The 21,601-nt window shown below is 38.7% G+C and overlaps 1 protein-coding gene across 1 annotated transcript in view; it reads right to left on the bottom strand.

Moving 5' to 3' along the window:
* Positions 1-21,601, bottom strand: part of dnah9 (dynein, axonemal, heavy chain 9) — a 586,329-nt gene that overhangs the window by 165,612 nt on the left and 399,116 nt on the right. Inside the window, exons 54-58 of the mRNA XM_072242702.1 lie at positions 17,078-17,200; positions 11,672-11,876; positions 2,615-2,779; positions 616-756; positions 71-241 (exon numbers count right to left, since the gene is read on the bottom strand). Coding sequence (XP_072098803.1) covers positions 71-241; positions 616-756; positions 2,615-2,779; positions 11,672-11,876; positions 17,078-17,200 — 805 coding nt within the window. The remainder of the gene's footprint in view (positions 1-70; positions 242-615; positions 757-2,614; positions 2,780-11,671; positions 11,877-17,077; positions 17,201-21,601) is intronic.

The following is a 21,601-nucleotide window of genomic DNA, read 5'->3' as shown; positions in this document are numbered from 1 at the left end:
AACATTAAGGAGTTTCTTAGGAAAAGAGTTAAAATAAATGAAAATTAAATGCACAGACGTTCTTACATACCTGGAAGGTAACCTGAGCCGTATAGATCAGCTTATCACATTCAAACAAGCCTCTTGTTGTGTATTGAAACACGGAAAAAGTGATGCTGTCAATCAGGTGGGCAACCCTCTGCTTGAGGACTTCATCAGTGGGTGCCCTTTTTACAGCCATTTGGAATACGACATTAAAAGCCTAACAAAAAGAGAAGAGCAGAGCTTATTAATAAATTATGACATTATATGTTGTATTGTTTCTCTTCTGTAAACACATCAAATATTAGAATATATTTAGCTTTTCATTCCTTGTTGGATTTCAGTATCAAAATTCAGTCTTTTTTGAAGCATAGAATGAATAGCAGAATCAATTCTTTGTTTATCCTCCAGTAGTGAAATTTGCAATTATGGCTCCTACATTAATATTTTAACATGTGACCCCTTATTTTCAGTGCACAAAATTAGGAAAGGATTCAGAAATGTTGGTAAATTGTTTGTTTATTCAAGTGGTTCATCAGCTAAATGAAGCTGTAGGGAGTAAAGGCAACATCTGCTGATCTTGCACAGACATACCTTCAAAGAGAACTGGTACATAGGATGGATTTTATTGAGGTCGTTCATTATGAAGTACAAGAGAGACGCACGGCCTGCAGCAAGACGGTAATGCTCACGGGCCTCATTGATCTTAAGCTCCGTTACCTTGGCCTCCTTCACCTGTATTAAAAGAGATATGTTATATAGTAAGGATGTGGTTCTAATAACAAAAAAAATCTGGGAAATGTCATTTGGGGTCACTCTTTCTTTGTTTTCAGGTGCAAGGATATATTTAAGAAAATGTTATGATGCCATACAGAACCAGTTGGTAAAAGCTGTTTACTGTTGAAAACATTAATAGCTCATAAATATTTATCTGGAAGAGCAACGCTCGAGCACTTTAAAAAAGAGGAAGAATTCCCAAAACTGCCCAGCCCTGAACACTTTTCAAATCTCAGTATGTGCAGAACTCAGATTCAGACTTACAGATGGAAGGGCACTGTGTTATATTGACTCTGAGGCGATGACTTAAATCATCAGACCCCTTCTACATCTGGACTTCATAATTATATCCTGTAGCCAAAACAGACAACTTAATTGAGTTCCTTTTACATGGCAGAAAATACAAACAAGATGACCACCATTTTGCAGGCCTTTGAAGGGCAAAGCAGTGTCCTTGGTGTAAATGTGTGCACACATCCCAAGCGCGCGCGCACACACACACACACATTCAGAAATGCACTATATTTTTGGAGGCTCATGACTCTGATTGCCTCCTTCTCCTCACCCTACCCAGAGGTCGTATGTTTGTAATTCACTAGTGTTATAAACTCAAGTATTAAAAGTTTCCAAACATGCAAAAGGAGGAGGGTGGAATTTACAGCAGTACTTCCATTGGTCAGTTAAATAATGATTTGCAAGAACTGGCATCTGAGGTCAGCAAGATACAACCCAGCACTGGAACAGAGCACCAGGTGTGAGAAAATATCATCTCAATCACTTTTTATTCACATGGAAGGCTCTAATTTTTGGGGAAAAAATCCCCATGTTCTTTTGAAATAAAACCTTATTTTACTATAGCTTTCTTCCTTATGCTCTGCCTGCTGGTCTTAGTAAGGTCTTACATCAATTGACTCTTACAGAACTACGCAACTGTCCACACATATTCTGATCTAGAAATAACCAGGGTAGTCAAGGAAAGCAGCAGAGAATCCCTGCTGCTCTGCTACACTTTAAAATATTATTTTCATAAACCACAAACAAAACAGATTGATTAACTGCATTGTTTATTGTGAGGAAAGTGGAAGTGTCTGTCAGTCACCTTGACCTTTATTAGTGAAATTCTCCAGTCAAATTGAGGAAAAATTATCAAATGAGATCTTTAATTAGACACATTTACAACTTCAGAGGTCATTCAAAAATAGAATCTTTGTTGCAGATTTTCCACATCTGAGTGCTAAACAAATTTATAAACCATCCACATATTGCAGGTCTATTTACATACTCATAAACCTATTTAAAAAGATAGTACACAATTGGTCTTGCTGAGCAAAATAAGTTATTTGAAACTTTTAAATGCCTACATGCTGTATGTTAATCCCTAACTGAAAGGCAAAAATTGCAAATGACACCAAAAATGTGGATGAAATAGTTTATGAGTTTGATAGCCTAATATGTGAACTTGCTAATTTTGCAATATTGCAGAAGAGAGGTGGGACTCAAAAGATAAATATGTTGAATAGCTGTTCAAAAAGTCTACCTCTATTTAAACATTCCTAATCCATGTATTAACAAGGCTCATAAGCAGGCTGCTTGCCAGACTGAACTCTGAGGAACATAATGATTAGCCCTGGCAGAAAAAGGAAGTTAAATAACATGGCATTTTAATTCCTTCTAGACTGGCTGTAGTATTCAATGAGACTTTTCAAAAAGGCTGAGATTTAATACATTCCCCTTTTCATCATAAATCACATGGATATGTCTGAACATATTATCAACATTCAAATAATCTTCTCCTTATAGTTTCATTTGGCCTAACCTTTTCTTCAATCTCTGCAGCAGTCCTTTTGGTAGTCTCCAAATTTTCTACCAAGGCTGTGTCTCCGAGGAAGTTTCCAGAAGCAGAGGAAAGGCGGGAAAGTAGGTTGTCCTCCAAGGTCTTCAAGGTGATTTTAAAGCCATTTTGCTGCTTTGTTAGATTGGACTACAGAGACAAAAAATACCACAGGGAACTCAGTCATATTTTAAGACTATCAAATGCACCACAAGAGCAAACGTTGCAAGGAGACAAGTCTTTTATGAGAGCTTCAGTCAATTAAAATTACAAATGACTGCAAAAATGAGGTTACTGTCTGCACAATACAATGCCTGTTTGGTCCTTTCATTCTAACATCGCTCCTGTGACCTAATTAGAAGATCACTGCAATTACAGGGTGCAGAATTTCTATTACTTCGCTAATTAGAATGGGGTCAATAATATATTATTCATATCCTCACTGGACTGGAATAATACTTTGGGGAGAAAGAAACATCCATTACTTTACATGTGTTCCAATATTAAAAAATATTGAATGAGCCACAAGTGACAGACCACAATAGTATACCTGAATTACTACTTCTGAGGTTGAGGAGAAAAGACAACAGGTCTTCACAGAGCTTACAATGCAGGCATAAATAGTTTGCTTCAAATGATCTATGTTGGGATTTATTCTCCACATAAGCTTTCTCCCACTCTAAATGCATCTTCAAGCATTTCATCTGTAACCCTCCATTACCTTTTCCTTCATACATCATTCTCCTTCTTAAAAGCATTAGTGACATGGGCTTCAATCAATCCATGTGACAGTATTTTGAACCTCATTTTTTGTGGAAAGGTTCATTTTTTTATTTGATTGATTACTGATTATTGTGCTTTAATGGCCTTTCTTTCAGGAACAACATACTTCTGGAAATAGTTTGATCCTATTCCTTGGCGTGCTTCGTCATAATGTTAAAAGCTTAGTCTTTCTAATCCTGGTAAATATGTTCATTTATAATTCTATAACTGCATTACACTGTACATCTTTCTGCTTTACTTCAATTTTTATATAGAGATGATAATTCCACATTATATGTCAAAACTTGACAGGATCTTTCAACTTTTTTCTCTTCTTGTCTATAGATTGTCGAGCTGCTGGGAGTTCACTTTGCCTGTTTTTTTAGGGATAGTGCTTTGTTTTAGACTCATCTCCACGTATGAGGATTGGGCAGGTACTTTTCAAGCAGGTGACTTCGGGACAATCTCCTTTTCAATGTAAGTCAGCAGTAAGAGTGCACAGCTCACGACCTAGAGAACATTTTGTGGCATTGCTTCACTGCCCAAAGCACGTCTTGAATGTCCATGCTGATGACAGTAACAAGGCAAATACAAGGAATACGCCTAAGCCATCAGAAGCAATAGCAAATTAGAATGTTGCATCTTGTCCTCAGCCTTTTAGTAGCGTGGCAGGGGGAGGAAGATGTCATATATCATCTAGCGCCTGATCATAAAACTTATTAAATTACCCATGTTAGACAGTTCATGTACTTGTACCATACTGGTTTCCATAGTGATGCCACTATATGGACAAGTTCAAACCAAGTTCTGACAGGAATGTGTTAGGAATGAAGTAGCCACCATCAACAAAATTCTACTTTGTTTTCAAGAAGATAAGAGCAGACAAAATGATAACACTTCTTCGTACTTAATCTGAACCAATAATGGAGAAATACCTTTCTTTATTTTCCCTTATCATGACAGGATTTTCAATCATTCATTCATTATGTGCCGGGCTGTATGACATGGGTGACCATGGTCTTTAAATGACCATGACTGTTCTTGGCAAATTTTCCCACAGAAGTGGTTTGTCATTGCCTTCTTCTGAGCAGTGTCGTTACAAGATGGGTGACCCAGCCATTATCAGTACTCTGCAGGAATTGTCCTGCCTTGTGATATAACCAGGACTTGTGATATGCACCCAGCTGTTCTTACGACCATACACCACTTGCTCCAATGGCTTCGTGTCACCCTGATCAGAAGCTAAGCAGGTGCTACGCCTTGCCCAAGGGTGACTTGCAGGGAAGGAGTATCTTACACCTCCTTTTGTAGAGACACAGCTCCACCCTGCCACCGAGCAGGATTTTAGTAGCCTCAAATATCAAATCAATTGAACTGCCTGATGCTTATCAAGATTGCATGGTTCCCTCTTAACATAACTTCCAAAGATATAAAATATTGATTATCATTTCCAATAACATACTGGGTGATAAGGCCTGAAAATTAATTAAGTTTCTTTAATCATCTATAGTTCAGGAGACTCGTCTCCTGCTCTAGTACATTCCCACTGATTTACCGATCACTCAACAACTATTGCAGCTCTCACATTAGTTAACAAAAGTTTCCTCAAATAACTTGCTTTATGGGTGGCTCTGCTCTCCCTTGTTTCATTATTATCTCTCCTGTATTATCTCTCCCGATGTATTCACGGTAAGCACTTCCAACTTCCATATTGTTAACTCCAGAGTTTATCAGAGATCTAACTTGGATCCCTCTTACTCTTACCTATGAGGCTCTCCTCAATAAAACATGTCAGATTTCTTTGCCTTTAAAGGGAATACACAACTCTGTCATCACTTATCAAGCTCACTGACATATTGTTTTGCTTTATAGAACTGAGAAGTGAACATTAAATATTGGATAACAAAATCACCTTAAAATACAAGGGTGCATAATTTTAAGGAGATTGGAGGAAAGTATTAGGGGAATATCAGGGGTAAGATCATAACAGAGAAAGTGGTCGGTGCATGAAATGCCCTGTCATGGGTGTTAGTAGAGGCAGATATATTAGGGCCATTTAAGAAACTCTTAGATTGGCACATGAGTGATTAAAAAAATGGAGAACTATGTAGCGGGAAAGGTTTCAATTGACCTTAGACTAGATTAAACATCAGTGCAACATCATGAGCTGAAGGGCCTGTGCTCTGCTGTAATGTTCTATGTTCAAACCACTCCACAAACACTATTTCTTGGCCACTAACTCTCGCACAACTGCCTGATCTGCTAGTAAGCCTAGAAGGATTCTTGGAGATGGAGGAGGAAAGCTAGGAGAAATCACATTGTCACGAGGAGGATGTGCAAACACCACACAGAACAGCCCCAAGATTGAAATCAAACTCTTCTCTGGAGCTGTGGAGTGACTGTGCTAACAGCTGCACCACTAAGCCACTCACAATTCCTGTAACCTTCACTGGCCATTCACCCCCTGAGGCTGCTGGCTTCTCCAATTCTGGCTTCTTGTCGATCTCCATTTGGAATCATCATCAGGCACACTTTTTGGCTTAACCTTAAGAGATAGAAATAACAGCAAAAAAGAGAGGTGGAGCTGGAGGGATGGAAGTTGGGTAATGCAGGGAGAATCAATTAATGAAGCTTGCTCCATAATTTCGCTCTTCTTCATGAATAACATCAAAGTTAAACTTCAACAGTTTGTAAAAAGGACATTGCAACATACAGTGCGAATAAAAAGTATTCAAACCACTTAAAAGTTTTCATGTTTTATTATTTTACAACCTTGAATGACAGTGGATTTAATTTGCCTTTTTCTGACACAGATCAACAGAAAAACTCTTTTGTGTCAAAGTGAGAACAGCTCTCTACAAACTGATTTAAATTAATTACAAATATAAAATGCAAAAGAAATATATTGCATAAGTATTCACTCTCTTCAAGTCTGTCGTTAGCAGATGCAACTTTGGCAGCAATTATATCCTCGAGTCTGTCAAGATAGGTCTCTATCAGCTTTGCACACCTGGACACTGCAATTTTCCCCCATTCTTCTATACAAAACATGCTCTACCTCTGTCAGATTTCATGGGGATCGTGAGTGAACAGCCCTTTTCAAGTCCAGCCACAAAATTCGCAATTGGATTGAGGTCTAGACTCGACTTGTCCATTCCAGGACATTAACTTTGTTGTTCTTAAGCCATTCCTGTGTAGCTTTGGCTTCATGCTTGGGGTCATTGTCTTGCTGAAAAACAAATCTTCTCCCAAGTCGCAGTTCTCTTGCAGACCGCATAAGGTCTTCCTCCAGGAGCTCCCTGTATTTTGCTTCATTAATTTTACCCTCTACCTTCACAAGCATTTCAGGTCCTGCTGCAGTGAAGCATCCCCACAGAATGATACAGCTACCACCATGCTTCACAGTAGAGATGGTGTGTTTTTGATGATGTATGGTGTTTGGCTTATGCCAAACATAGTGTTTAGTCTGATGGCCAAGCAGCTCAATTTTGGTTTCATCAGACCATAGAACCTTCTTCCAGCTGACTTCAGAGTCTCCCACATGTCTTCTGGCAAACTCTAGCTGAGATTTCATGAGAGTTTTTTTTTTAATAGAGGTTTTCTCTTTACCACCCTCCCATAAAGTTGTGACTGGTGAAGCACCCGGGCAACAGCTGTTGTATGCAGTCTCTCTCATCTCAGCCACTGAAGCTTGTAACTCCTCCAGAGTTTCCATAGGTCCCTTTGTGGCCTCCCTCACTAGTCCCCTTCTTGTACGGTCACTCAGTTTTTGAGGACAGCCTGCTCTAGACAGATTTACAGCTGTGCTATATTCTTTCCATTTCTTGATGACTTACTTAATTGTACTCCATGAGATATTCAGTGACTTGGAAATCTTCTTGTATCCATCTCCAGAGTTGTGCTTTTAAATAACCTTTTTGCAGAGTTTGTTTGGAGTTTATTTTATCTTCATCATGTCATTTTTGCGGGGATACTGAGTCATCAGCAGTTAGACCTTCTAGATTCAGTAATATTTTTACTATAATCAATTGAAGAACCTTGACTGCACACAGTGATCTCCATTTAACTAATTACATGACTTCTAAAACCAATTGGCTGCACCAGTGATTAGCTGGTGTGTCATATTAAAAGGGGTGAATACTTCCGTAATTACTTATTTTGTGTTTTATATTTGTAATTAATTTAATTACTTTGTAGATGGAGAGATCTGTTTTCACTTTAACATGAATGAGTCATTTTCTGTTGATCATTCCCAAAAAAAGCCAAATTAAATCCACTGTGATTCAATGCCGTTAAACAATAAAACATGTAAACTTCCAAGGGGCACTGAATACTTTTTATAGGCTCTGAAAGAGGTAAACCAGCATAGGCCAGTTGGCCTTTCAGTTTTACTTCACTATATATCATAATACTGAAAGATCTTCTGCCAGGAAATGTGGAGGAGTCTTGACCCAAAGCCAGAGCAGTGGAGATGATTTAGTAGTGAGTGATCACTTTAATAATAAACTGGAAAATAACAAGCAAGGAGGGGCCAGAAAATAAGAAAGAATAGATATTTAACAAGATAATGCAGCAAAGGAACTGAATGCTAGGAGCCACTGTTTGAGGCTGGCTAGTTTGATGAGTGAACAAGGACTGTGGATGAGAGCTGGGTTTAAATAGGTTGCAGGTAATGAATTGGCAACAAGTTGGAAATGAGTGGCAGGTGATTTCTGGATGGAGACTGGGAGGTGCCTGCCTGTGCAGTCTTGACATATCCTATCGCAGCACTATTTTGCAGCACTATCTTCAATTCCTTTCATTCTCTTTATAACTAAAAGTATATCTCCTCCTTATCTTTATACTGTTTCCTTTAGTTCTAGACTCTGCTAGGGTCTTCAAGAATCTTGTAATTTTCAACAGATTTTTTTTTTATTCTTCTTCTAAAATTTGAGAATTTAAGCTTAGTCTACAGAAGCTCATATTGCAAATCTGCCATCCCTAGACCCAGTGTAACAAACTTTCATTGCATTACCTCCTTGGCAGGCATACCATTTTTTTAGGGAAGGAGACTAAAACTGTACACAATACTCCAGATGTGGTCCCACTAAAGATTTACACTAAGATAGTCTTATTTATGTATTGGAATTATACTATATAAAACTAAAAATATAATTTTCCTTCATAATCGCAGAATTAAAGAAAATCATTTGAATAGATTTGAACTATAAATCAGTTCTGCAATAAAATACCTGAAAAATCTTACATTTACTTACAAGGTCAATGCTTCTTTTTAACTGGAAATTCAGTGATTATTAATTATCACAATCTCTGTACCTTGGCTTTCAGTGACTTGCGTTGGAGAACATTATGTCATTTTGAACATCAGCATAACCTCACCATTTAAAAAAAAGTTTGCTTTCTGTTCTGTGCAATCTAGAAAACTGTATCTTTTTCCGTATTTTATTGCATCTGTCATTTCTTGCTCAACTTGCCTCTTTACACAATCTCAAGTTAGGAATTTCCATAGGAGCAGATGAAAATGAGATCCAGGTAAGCACTTTTGCATTTAACGCTCCACCTCATACTTAGATGGGAATCTTGTAGCTTAAGTGTGGTGTTAAGATGTGGAAATCAATAACTGGATGCACAACAATAACAGGGGTGTATTATATAAAGAGTGTTCATTATTGCTACAGTGTAAGAACATAATGAAAATGACATCTGAAGATTTCCACGAATGTGTCCTTATATGAAAATATCAAACTTCCAGTTAGAGAGTAAGTGTGATCATGAAAACTCTCAATTTGCAGTCTTCTCCAACAGAATGAAGGTGAATCACTTCAACAGATATAAACTTCAGCTATTTATAATTCAATTCTACAATACCTGGAAAATCTTATACTTTTTATGAGGTCAATGTTTATCTTTACTGGAACATGGTTATTACTTATAGCAAGCTAGCTGTAACATGTGTGTGAGAGAGAAAGAGAGAGAGAGAGAGAGAGAGAGAGAGAGAGAGAGAGAGAGAGAGAAAACGTGCATATGTACATACATGCATGCCTGCATGGATACTGTAATTTTTCATGAGAATATTTCAAAATGTTTGCCTTTTGGTTCCTGCATTTCAGTCTTTAAAAAAATCATTAGTATCATTGGTTATTCAGCCAGCTTATTGATAGCATCGCTGCTGGGTGATAGGATGACCTTTAACTTGACTGAAAGCAGCAAATATCCAAAAGAGTGGATATTCTTGCTTAAAAATGGGTGCAGCTTTAGTCAGTAACAAATTCCGATGCCTTCCTGTCAACTGTAAATTAGTCGGTTCAGGGTTGCATATTAATTTGACAAAATTCATATAAGCACATCACTCCAGCTACAAGCTGTGCATTTGTAAGTTATAAGGACAGGAAGGAAATATATTCTTATTAAATGCTAATTTTTCATATGCTAATAGTAGTTGAATAAATTAAAAAAATTTACAAGCTTTAATCACAAATTGCAGAATATGTAAATGTGTGTGTGAAATGTTAGACTCAACAAAATACTATTAAGCAAACTTTTTACCTAAATTGGTTTTGCATTAAAAACAAATTTGTTGCCTGTAATTCAAAACATATTTTCAAGAAATCTGGAAGATGAAAAGACAACCTTAAGCTCCTTGTGTTCATTAGAGAAAGAAAATGAATTTAAATCAGTCTTAACATAATTAAATTCTTTTTAAATTACACAGAGAGATAAGTAAATGTCACATGAGTAAAATATTGCCAGACACCATATCTGCTCCTTACATACATCCTTTAACATTATTTGTACTGTGAAGATGTGTTAACTAAAACCTAATCTTATTAAGACTGTTATTGTAGCAAAGCTGCAGTCAGTAAATATATATTCCTGGCTTATTGACGAAGCTGGTTTATCCCTGAGGAATCTATGAATGAGTGACATTGATAGAAACATTGAGTGTTCACATAAGTGAAATATCCAGGAATTTTTACATACAGTGACAAAGTGTATAAAAGACTGTAGCAAAATTGCAAATAAAACGTGAAGAAACAGATTTTCAAAGTGTATCTTGGAGTAAAAAAATTAAACCATTACTAAACATTCCTTTTTCCAATTTTATTTTAAGGTATCACAAACATGGAGTTCCAAAAATAATCGGTATGTACTTGTAGCTCAATCTATTGTGCCACTATGTGTGATAGTCTTATTGACAATGTCTGCTCTGAAGTTTGCTACTGGATCATTTTAGCCCAATGATTCAAACTCCAGAATGTGTTGCATCCCCAATCTGTTAACCCAGCACAGGATTTGTGAGCATAATCAGTTGAATAAAGATTATGTGACTATGAGGAATAGAGGCAAGAATAGATAATTATTTTTAAAATTACCTTTTTGATGCAATAAAGTTAAACAACTGCTTTAGTTGATTTAGCTTTCTTTTTGAAACGAAACTTAATTTTTTTCATTTATTTTTTTCTGTTTTTTGAATGCTTCTTAAAATCAGAAGCATTCTGATAGTTTTGGTAGATGGTAAAGCTCAGGATGTGGAAATACTGATTTCATCTTCTTCTCCTCCCCCCCCCCCACCCCCAACACAGGACAGTTTGGACCAGAGAGATCAGCCTTCTGGGGGCAGATGCAAGGATGCAAAGATAGAGATTGTGGATGGTGGGTCCCATCCAGGGAGATCCAACATTGTGCAGCACTTTTCATGGGTGCCTCTTGTGGAACAAATGGGTGTTTCCTTATTTCTCATTTTCAAGCCTATGCATGAAAATAACTTAAACCCATGCACCATATTTAAAACAATAGCATTCTGACTCAATGGAACAGCAGCAATTTTATTATAACAAGCAGAGGGGGAGAAAAACCTAACAAACTCTGAAATTCTTCATTGTAAACTACCAATTACACAGCTTTAGCCAGGTCCAACCCTCTGGAGTGGATATATCCTGGGAATGATGAACCTTCTTTGGCTGCCTGCAAGTACAGAGATCTTTTTCTGAGTTAACACAGGTACAATAGAATAAAATTCTGTACTGTAAAAACTAATTCCTAGACAGCCGGATTACATTGATAATGAGATGTGCCTCCTCTACAGCAGAAAATTGTTTCTGTAAGCAAAAAACTGCAAAAAAAGACCAGGAATGACAAAAATACTCAACTGAACAGGCAGCTGATATTGACACTGTTTCTCTCTCCACCAATGCTGCCTCACCTGCCTAGCATTTCCTACTTTTGTTGTTCTTACTGGCATAAATAATGTTTTGAAAGAACAAGGTTATTTCACCATACCTTCAGCTCTTCCAAGTCTGGTCTCTCCATACTGACTACGGCAGCTAAAAGTTGGTCCTCTAAGCCATCTCTAGTAACGGTGAAATTAATGAGAGTACATTGGGCTTGCATCTCAGGTTGATAATGGGGGTTTGCCAGCTTTGTGTGAAGAATAAGACGGAAGTTGGAATTGTATTCACATTCCTTGTCTCCAATTTTGATGCACCTAGGCAGGAAAAGGCATACTTTCAGTTCAAGAACAAAATCAGCGTAATTGTACTTAAAGTTACGGTAACAGTCTAACATCAGAAAATTAGCAGAATAAAAAGAGGAAAAACGTACGGTGACTTTATTGGTTCTCTATCCCAATGAAGTGGATTATACATAATGGGATATTGGATATAACTCGCAAGTTACTAAGTTGTGGGACTTAGCACGTAAGGAAATATTCAAGTTTCAGAATGACACTCAAAGAACCAGTTAGTCCTTTTAGTATATTCATGTCACCCTGAGATTTATTTTCTTGCTGCCATTCACAGTAAATGAAAAAAAAATAGAATCAATAAAAAACACACACAAAGATGGGGAAACAATCAATGTGCAAAAGACAACAAACTGTGCTAATACTAACAGCATTTCTTTTTGTGCAAATGAAGAAATTATTGCGAGAAAAGAAAAAGTTAACCAATGGAAGATTATGAACCTCCGTGGAAGAAATCCCCACAATCTGAGCAGATTAGATGTGGACAAGGAAGCATTGAACACATGGCTTTTCCCACAAACAGGATTCCTTGTGGCAATACAGAACCAAGTGGTTAATGCAAACAAATGATCAAAAATACGAAATAAAAGACCAACAAATTCAGGAAGATAAATGCAGAAAATGCCACGAGAAACCAGAAACAATCCAACACACTACAGGATCCTGCAGCAGTTTAACTCAATCTGATTACTTACACAGGTACAATCAAGTGGCAAACATTATTCACAAAAATCTTGCTTTAAAACACAACTTCATAAAATAAACCCGAACTTACTATAAATACAAGCCTGATCCAGTTTTAGAGTCAGAGTCCCACAAATTATATTACAACTGATTGGTTATTACAGATAGGATATCCATAATAACCATTCAGATGTAATAATACAGGGTAAACAGGCAAGAACAACTTACTTAATAGATATAGATATTCCAAATATACATAAATATAGAAATCAATAAATGAAAAACACCAGAAATATGCTGAACTACAGAGGAAATTGAAAGACTATGGAGCATGAACAAGGTATACATTGTCCCAATAGTAATATCTACAACTGGTATCATCCCAAAGTTACTACACAATAGCAATAAACAATTAGGGCTACACAGCAACTTTTATGTAAATCTCCAGAAAGCCACAATGCTAAATACCATTAGAATGGTCTGAAAGTTCCCAGAAATTAAGAAATGAGTGTGCATGGCTATGCCTGTACCCCAGGTTTTATCAGCCTGATCTGAGAAAATAATAATAATAATAATAATACATATATAAATAGGAAATATTGAGAATATGAGATGAGAAGTGTCCTTGAAAGTGAGCCCATATGATGTGGGATAAGTGTAGTGTTGGGGTGAGTGAAGTTATCTGCTCTGGTTCGAGATTCTGATGATTAAGAGGTGATAGCTGTTCCTGAACCTGGTGGTGTGGGACCTGAGGTCCCTGTGCCTCCTTCCTGATGGCAGCAGTGAGAAGAGAGCCTGGCCTGGATGGTGGGGATCCTTTAAGATGGATGTTATTATGTTTTGTAACTTCAAACCATAAAACTAATAGAAAGAAAACCGAGTCGGGAATAACATGTCTAGTTTATTTTTTACACATATGATGTAGTGCTATAATGACATATGTCATTCATGTACTTTTACATATAATCTATAATGAACTATATGGTAAAACAAAGAATGCTTGACCAAACAATATATTTACAATATTACTCAAATATAACTGAAATATTATAGACAAAACAGATGCTGCTTTCCTGTGACAGCTCTCCTTGTAGATGTGGTAAATGATAGAGGGAGTTTTAACCATGATGGGCTGGGCTATATCCAGTACTTGTCGCAGGCTTTTCCGTTCAAGGGCATTGGCACTACCATACCAGGCCGTGATGCAACCAGTCAGTATATTGTGCACGTGCATCTATAGAACTTGGTCAAAGTTTTAGGTGACATGCCAAATCTTTGCAGGCTTCTAAGAAAGAAGAGGCACTGCCATGCTTTCTTCAGAATTGGTCTTAGGTGCTGGATCCAGGGCAGATCCTCTGAAGTGATAATGCTGAGGGATTTAAAGTTTCTGACCTTCTTCATCTCTGATCCCCTGAGGAGGACAGGCACATTGACCTCTGGTTTCTTTCTCCTGCAGTCAGTAATCAGCTGTTTTCTTTGCTGACATTGGTTGTTGTTCTTCCACCATTCAGCCAGATTTTCAATCTTCCTCCAGTACGCTGAATCATCATTACCTTTGATTTGGCCAACGACAGTGGTGTCGTCAGCAAGCTTAAATATAGCATTGGAGCTGTACTTAGCCTCACAGTCATAAGTATAAAGTGAGAAGAGCAGGTGACTAAGCTCACAGCCTTGTGGGGAACCTTTGTTGATGGTGATTATGGAGGAGATGCTGCTGCCAATCCAAACTGACTGGGGCCTGCAAGTGAGGAAATTGAGGATCCAATTGCACAAGGAGGTATAGAGGCCTAGATCTTGGTGCTTATTAATTAGTTTTGAGGGGATGATAGAATTGAATACAGAGCTTTAGTCAATGAAGAGCCTCTTGATATACTTACCTTCACTCTCTAGATGTTTCAGGGTTGAGTGAAGAGCCAGTGCAATGTTGAACTGTTATGATGGTAGGCAAATTAGGGTGGTTCCAAGTCACACCTCTTCAACAACCTCTCAAAGCATTTCATCAAAGTGTATGTAAGTGCTACTGGACGATAGTGATTGAGACATGTTACCATGCACTTCTTGAGCATCGGTAAAATCGAAGCCAACTTGAAGCAGGTGAGTGCCTCAGAATGCTGAAGTGAGAGGTTACGGATATCAGTGAATACTCTAGCCAGTTGATTAGTACAGGTTTTCAGTACTCAACCAGGTACCCCATTGCATTAACAGGTTGGATTTCTTGGAATACCTAATCTAAGAACATAGAACCAGACCTCTTCAACTCACCTCATCTATGCAAATATGATGCCTGTGCACTCTAATCACATTTACCTGCATTAGGCCCATGCCTGTGTGTACTGTTTCTAAGTACATGCACAAATGACTTTTAACATTGCAAATGTACCATCCTTACCACATCCTCTGCCAGCTCATCCCAGGCATCTACCACCCTCTATGTGAAAAACCTACCCTTCAGATATTCTTTAAATTCTCCCCTCTCATCTTAAGCTTGCGATCTCCGGACACACAAGCCATGTGATAAAGCCTCTGCGTATCCATCCTACCCCAAAGTACCACATAATTTTACAAATCTCTAAATTCCTCAGCTTCCTACAGTCTAATGAGAATTAATCCAGCCTATTCAATCTTTCACTATAACTGCAGTTCTCAGTTCCAGGCAACGTACTGGTGAATCTCTTCTGCACTCTCTATATTTCTACCATATCCATCCTGTATTGTGGAGAGCAGAACTGTACTTTGTTCTCCCAATGTTTTGTATTGCTGTAACATGACATCCCAAATCTTATATTCCTAACTTCAGCCTATGAAGCCAAGCATACCTTAGCCCCTACAAAGAGAATTACAAACTTGAACACCAGGGTCTCTCAGTACGTAGTGCTCCTAAGGGCTCTGCTATTTAGTCTGTTCAATATATGGCACCATAATTTGGCTTTCTAAAGTGCACTACTTCACAGTTGTCCAGATTAAATTCCGTCTGCCACTACCCTGCCAACTTTCCAGCTTACTTACATCTTACCGTATTCTTAATCAGCCTTCTTTACCATCTAGAACTCCATCAATTTTCACATTATCAGCAAACTTTATAATCAGACCATCTATATTCTCATTCAAATTACTTAAATATATTACAAATAATCCCAAAATACACCAATTGTTACAGACTTCTAGTCAGAAAATTACCTTTCTGCTATTAACCCCTACCTTCTATCACCATGCCAGTTTGAAAACATGCCTCAGATGCTTTATGCCTTAACTTTCTCAACCAAACTACCATGCAGGACCTTATCAAAAGCCTAACTGAAATCCATATAAGCCATATCTATTGCATTGCCTTCCTTAATGTTCTTAGTTAACTTCTCAAATAACATAACCAGATTTGAGAGATGTAATCTTCCCTGCACAAAACCATGCTGATTCCTCCTATTAGTCTGTGCCTTTCCAAGCCAAAATAAATCCAGCCTCTCTGAACCTTCTTCAACAAATTTCTGACCACCAATAAGGCTCATTGGTGTGTCATTTACAGATTTCCCGTAGTATCCTCTTTAAACAAGGGAACAACATTAGCTATGCTTCAGTCCGCTGGTGCCTCACCCCTGGCTAACAACGATCCAAAAACCTGTCATAGCCCTGGCAGCCACCTCCACTGTTATCCTTAACACCTTGGAATAGATCCTGTCGGACCTCGTAGATTTATCCAAGGTAATGTGCTCCAATGTGTCTAACACTTCCTCTTCCTAATACAGGCATGCTCCAGATTATCAGCATTCCCCTCTCTTAAATTTACAACCTCCATGTTCTTCTCCTTAGTGAATACTGAAGAAATGCATTCATTCAGGACCTTGCCTCTAGCCCCTGGCTCCACACACTGGTCACCCTTTGTACCCAAGGGGACATTCTTCTTCCTCAGTTACCCTCTACTGCTAATATACGCATATAAATTTGTAGGATTTTCCTTAATCCTATTTGTCAATTCCTTGCTTCTTTCTTTCTTTCTTTCTTTCATAACTTCTCTCCCTATAAACACAAAAGTATTCAATTCAGTAACAATTTCCTACATCTGACATGCACTTTCTTCTTTTCCTTGATCAAACCTTCAATATCCTTTGTTATCTGGTGTTCTTTAATCTCACAATCTTTGCTTCTTACTCCTACAGGGACATGCTGACAATGAGTTTCACATTGAAACCAATTTGGAAACAGTTAATTTCAAAATCATTATTGCTTTGCCAACCAGACTCAGATGAACTAAGAATTTTGATATATATTATATAAATGTTTGGTAAAAAAGGTTCACAATTCAAGTGGCCTTAATGCTGTGAGTGAGAGCTGCATTTCTCCCACGTCTGTCCTGTGCTCGTAATCTTCATGAAATGGATTTTGATGAATTCGGAAAGAAGAAGCTCTAGAGATTAAGAGTTGAAATGTTCGATAATAATTACAAAAGATTATTGAGAGTTGTAAACACTCTCTCCATAAACCCTTACCTGCCCTTCTTAATAGTTTCTCTGCCCAGCAAAGGTCCCAGCACATGATCCACTGTCTCTTCAAGGTTTTCAATTAGGACTACTTCACCTGCTCCAAGGGCATGTTCCATGATATCGAGATAACTTGAAATATAAAAACATAAATACCTTTATATTATTCTTCATTTATCATGGTAATTATTTACAATTATTCTTAGGTCTTTCTGAATCTGACTTGTATGTTCACTATGGTTTTAATCGATAAATCTTTCAGGCTGCAGGCCTGTCAAAACTCAAATCAATGTCACATTATGTCAAGAATACCTCAATGGTTCTTTTATATCAATTCCGACAAGCAGTTTAGGGCCATATTAATGTCACAGAAAACCAAAGTGTTTCCCAAAATCACTTAGTGTGTATTGTACTAAGTGAAAGCCAATTATTAGAAAGAAGTCAATTAACTAAAACAAGTGGATAGTCCAGATTTTAAAGAGAGATCAGTTTGATAGATTTTTAGATATTAAGATAATCAAGGATGTGGGGTCAGTGCATGAATATGGTCGTGATGTTACTGATGGCAGAGCAGACACAAACTTTTTTTCCAGATGAAACAACAATTCACTTGCTCTTCTTCCAATCTGGAGTGCTGCGTTCAGTGTTCACAATGTGGCCTTGTCTACACAAGGGAAACCAAAGCAGGCTGAGTGACTATTGGTAGAAGGACCCACATGCAGGCCTCAGGGTGACCCTGAATTTCCTGTTGTCACCTTAATTTTCCATCCCACTCACTCTCTGATCCATCAGTCATTGGCATCCTGCACTGGTACAACAAAGCAAATGTAGTCCTGGGAACAGCACCTCATCTTCCATCTGGGCACATAGCAATTTTCTGTACGTGATTTTGAAAGTTATAACTGCAAGTGATTTGACTTTATGTCTGTAGCTGCTGTCCATCTGGCTTGTTCATTTCTCCCTTCAATGTCATATTTTATTTTTTCCTCTGGAAATGAAGAATGCATTCAGCCTGATCTGCTGAGCATATCTTCCTGCTCTCTGTTTTGCAATTCCTACCATTTTTTGTCTGTTTTCACTCTCTAACTGCTCTCACTCACTCAGTGACTGCTTAACCTTGTTACAGCTTATCTCTAAGGTTGCCCCTGTTTTACCCTGTCAGGGACATACCCATCTCCCAACAAGCCTGCAGCTAACAAGTATCTTTTGTCTCTTTCTCAATTCTGATGAAGGGTTTTCAACCTGAAATGTTAAAGAGAGTTCAGCCTGGATCTTGAAATGGAAATGAGTTATGTGTGGGATGATTATTGGGATGCAGAAGGAGAGCTGCTACAAATCTGACAACCCATCTGCCTGAACATCATAAATAATTTAACTGCAGGTCTTGATATGTGGGATTCTCAGCCAGAGGTAGATCAATTGGGAATGCCGGCCTTAAAGACAAGAAAACTGCTTCATGAAGCCAATGTCAATGAGACAAGACGATGCAATTATGGAGTGAAAGAAACTGGATGAGCAATGGAATGGGGGATTCCCATCACAATGGGAAGTACTGTGGTGTTCTCGTTGACATTGGTGGGTGTTGGAAAGCCAGACTGGGGGCCTGAGAGAGGGAGAAACTGATTGTTGGGAGGGAGGGCCTACAGATCAGTTGGCACTGTAAGCCCAAATGTTGAGAGGAGTCCAATATTGGCTCATTGGTAAGTAATGTGTGCCTTCAGACTGTAAGGTATTCTGAATGAATAATATGTTGGGCCAAGATTAGATTAGATTAGATTATGAGGACACTCAGTCCTCGTTTATTGTCATTTAGAAATTCATGCATTAAAAAATGATGCAATGTTCCTCCGGTATGATATCACAGAAACACAAGGCAGACCAAGACTAAAACTGACAAAAACCACATAATTATAACATATAGTTGTAACAGTGCAAAGCAATACCGTAATTTGATAAGAGCAGACCATGGGCACGGTTAAAAAAAAAAGTCTCCATGTCTTGATAGTGCCAACATCTCACGCAGACGGTAGAAGGGAGAAACTCTCGCTGCCATGAGCCTCCAGCGCCGCAAACTTGCCGTTGCAATATCCTGGAAGCACCCGACCACAGTCCGACTCTGAGTCCGTCCGAAAAATTCGAGCCTCCGACCAGCCCTCCGACACCGAGCACCATCTCTGCCGAGCGCTTCTACCCCGCCCCGGCCGCCGAGCAACAAGCAAAGCCGAGGATTCGGGGCCTTCCCCTCCGAAGATTTCGGATCACACAGTAATGGCGGCAGCAAAACAGGCATTTCAGAAGTTTCACCAGATGTTCCTCCATACTCTCACGTCTGCCTCCATCAAATCAGAATTGTGCACGGCATCCTACTTGACAGATTACAGATATCATTCACTGGAGTGGCCCTGCGCGTGCTGCATCGTGCTGCCATCTTCTCCTCCTCCTCCTCCTCCTCCTCCTCCAGAGAGAGAGTTTAAGGGAATTTCATTATCTATTTTTGTACATTTTTCCCCTGGATACCCTAGCTCCTTCCCACTTTGCAAAGGAGTGTGGTTGGAAGGTTCATGGGCTGCTAAGCTTGTCCCAAGTTTGCAGGTGAGCAGTGGAATCTGCAGGGAGTTGAAAGGAATGTGGGAAGAAAAGATTGAAACCTTGCAATTGGTATTTCCTTACCGAGCCACTACCTTACAGTCCGAACGACCCAGGTTCAACCCTGGACTCTACTGCTGTCTGTGTGGACTTTCCATGACTGTGACTGTATGGCTTTCCTTGGGGAGCTCCAGTTTCCTACAATATTCCACAGATATGAGGGTCGATAGGTTAATCAGCAAGCGTAAATGGTCCCTTGTGAGTTGGTAAGTGGTCGAACATGGAGAAGAGCTGATGGGAATGTGGACAGAATATAATGAGTTAGAGTAATGCTGGTGTAAAAATGAGCACTCAATAGTTGGTGCAGACTTGGCCAGTTGAAGGGCCTGTTTGTGTGCTGTATCTCCAATTTCCACCTTAACCTCTGACTTCACACCAGCCTGTTCTTGCCAGGTAAGATAAAGGCCTATGAAAGAAAATGCAGGAAATGTTTACAAATTAATTTGTCACTCAGATTTGGCAAGGCTCTTTCACACACCAACCAGATAATTTTGGAGAAAGAATTCCAGATTTCCCTACTCGATGTTAACAACTGCTTCTTTATTTCAAATTCTGCTGGAAGCTCATCAAACTGAAGTACTAACACTGCTTCCCTCTCCACAGATGTTGCCCGACCTGCTCAGTTTGTTCTGTCCTCACTTCAAATTTCAGCATCTGCAGAACTTTCCTTGATTTTTTACATTTGTAACTCTCTCTTCTAGATTCCTCCCAGAGCCTATCGCATCAAATACATTAATCAACTTCAGGACTTTGATTAGATCACTCCTCATCCATTTCAATTTAGTAAAAGCAACAAAATGAACATGCAAAGAATAATAAAAGGGCCTGAGCATCAACATTTCAGTGTGTTCCGAGCTGGACTAGAGGCCAAGTCAGGTAAGACATGAACCACATGCCCATCTTGGCATGTAGCAGGCACACCTCCTGCTGGCCAATAATGGTGAAGCATGTGTTAGCCTTAATACCCACAGCACAGTCCCTGTGGATGGAGGAACTCAGAAGTCATGAAGGAATACATATCTCCCAAATTTGTACAAAGGATAACATTTCTTGAAGTTTACCAGCAACATACAAAAGTTGGTTTGACAAATGAAATATATAGTAGCACACAATGCAAGCCCACATTAAGAAAATCAAATACAGCACACAGAAGCTAGCTGCCTTTAGGTTACAGGACTCACAGCTGGAAAGCACACCAAACAGAAGGTTGCAACTATTTCACAACTGCTTCTAGATGAAAACATAGGAAAAAGCAGAAATTGCTTGTTAAGCATGCTTTAAACCAGGGATGGAATCTAGTTAAATAATAATTCAGGAATGTCCAGGCAGAAAAATAGGGCTTTGGAGGTAGACTGAAGCAATGTGTTAAAACACATTTGACTTGTGACCAGTCTCAGGAACCAGCCCCTACCTCTTCTGACAGCTGAAAGTACACTGGTGAACTGATCTGAGTTTAAGTTTGGCTCCTGCTGTCAAAGATTACAGTGCAATTTGGCAAAGCTGTATTCAAGTACTGATGCATGGAAATTTCGTCACAATGTACTAAGCTTTCCAGTACCTCCTGTCTGAACATCATCATTTTCCACAAATAAGACTTTTTGCGTTGAGTTGCACCACTCCAGAAATTTGGTTTCCTCTCAGGTTTGGGAAGATGAGATGTTTCCTACATTGTTTATGTACATGTGATAGTGTCATTCCCACTGCAATGCTTGCTTAGGAAACTGCTAAGGAGTTACAAGATTACCTTCATCTCGGATTTGTCACTGAGCTAATCCAGATTTCAGGGCGACTTTCTCTGTTGGTGTACAATTTTACAGAGGATTTTTGTTAGCAGGTTCCTGATCCAATGCTGGGAACCTGGGTTCATTAGTTCCCCCTTTTTTAACA

This window comes from Mobula birostris, chromosome 24, assembly GCF_030028105.1.
Source record: "Mobula birostris isolate sMobBir1 chromosome 24, sMobBir1.hap1, whole genome shotgun sequence".
NCBI classification, from domain to species: Eukaryota; Metazoa; Chordata; class Chondrichthyes; order Myliobatiformes; family Myliobatidae; genus Mobula; species Mobula birostris.
Note: the sequence above shows the minus strand (reverse complement) of the source record. Positions and strands in the feature narration are given on the sequence as shown.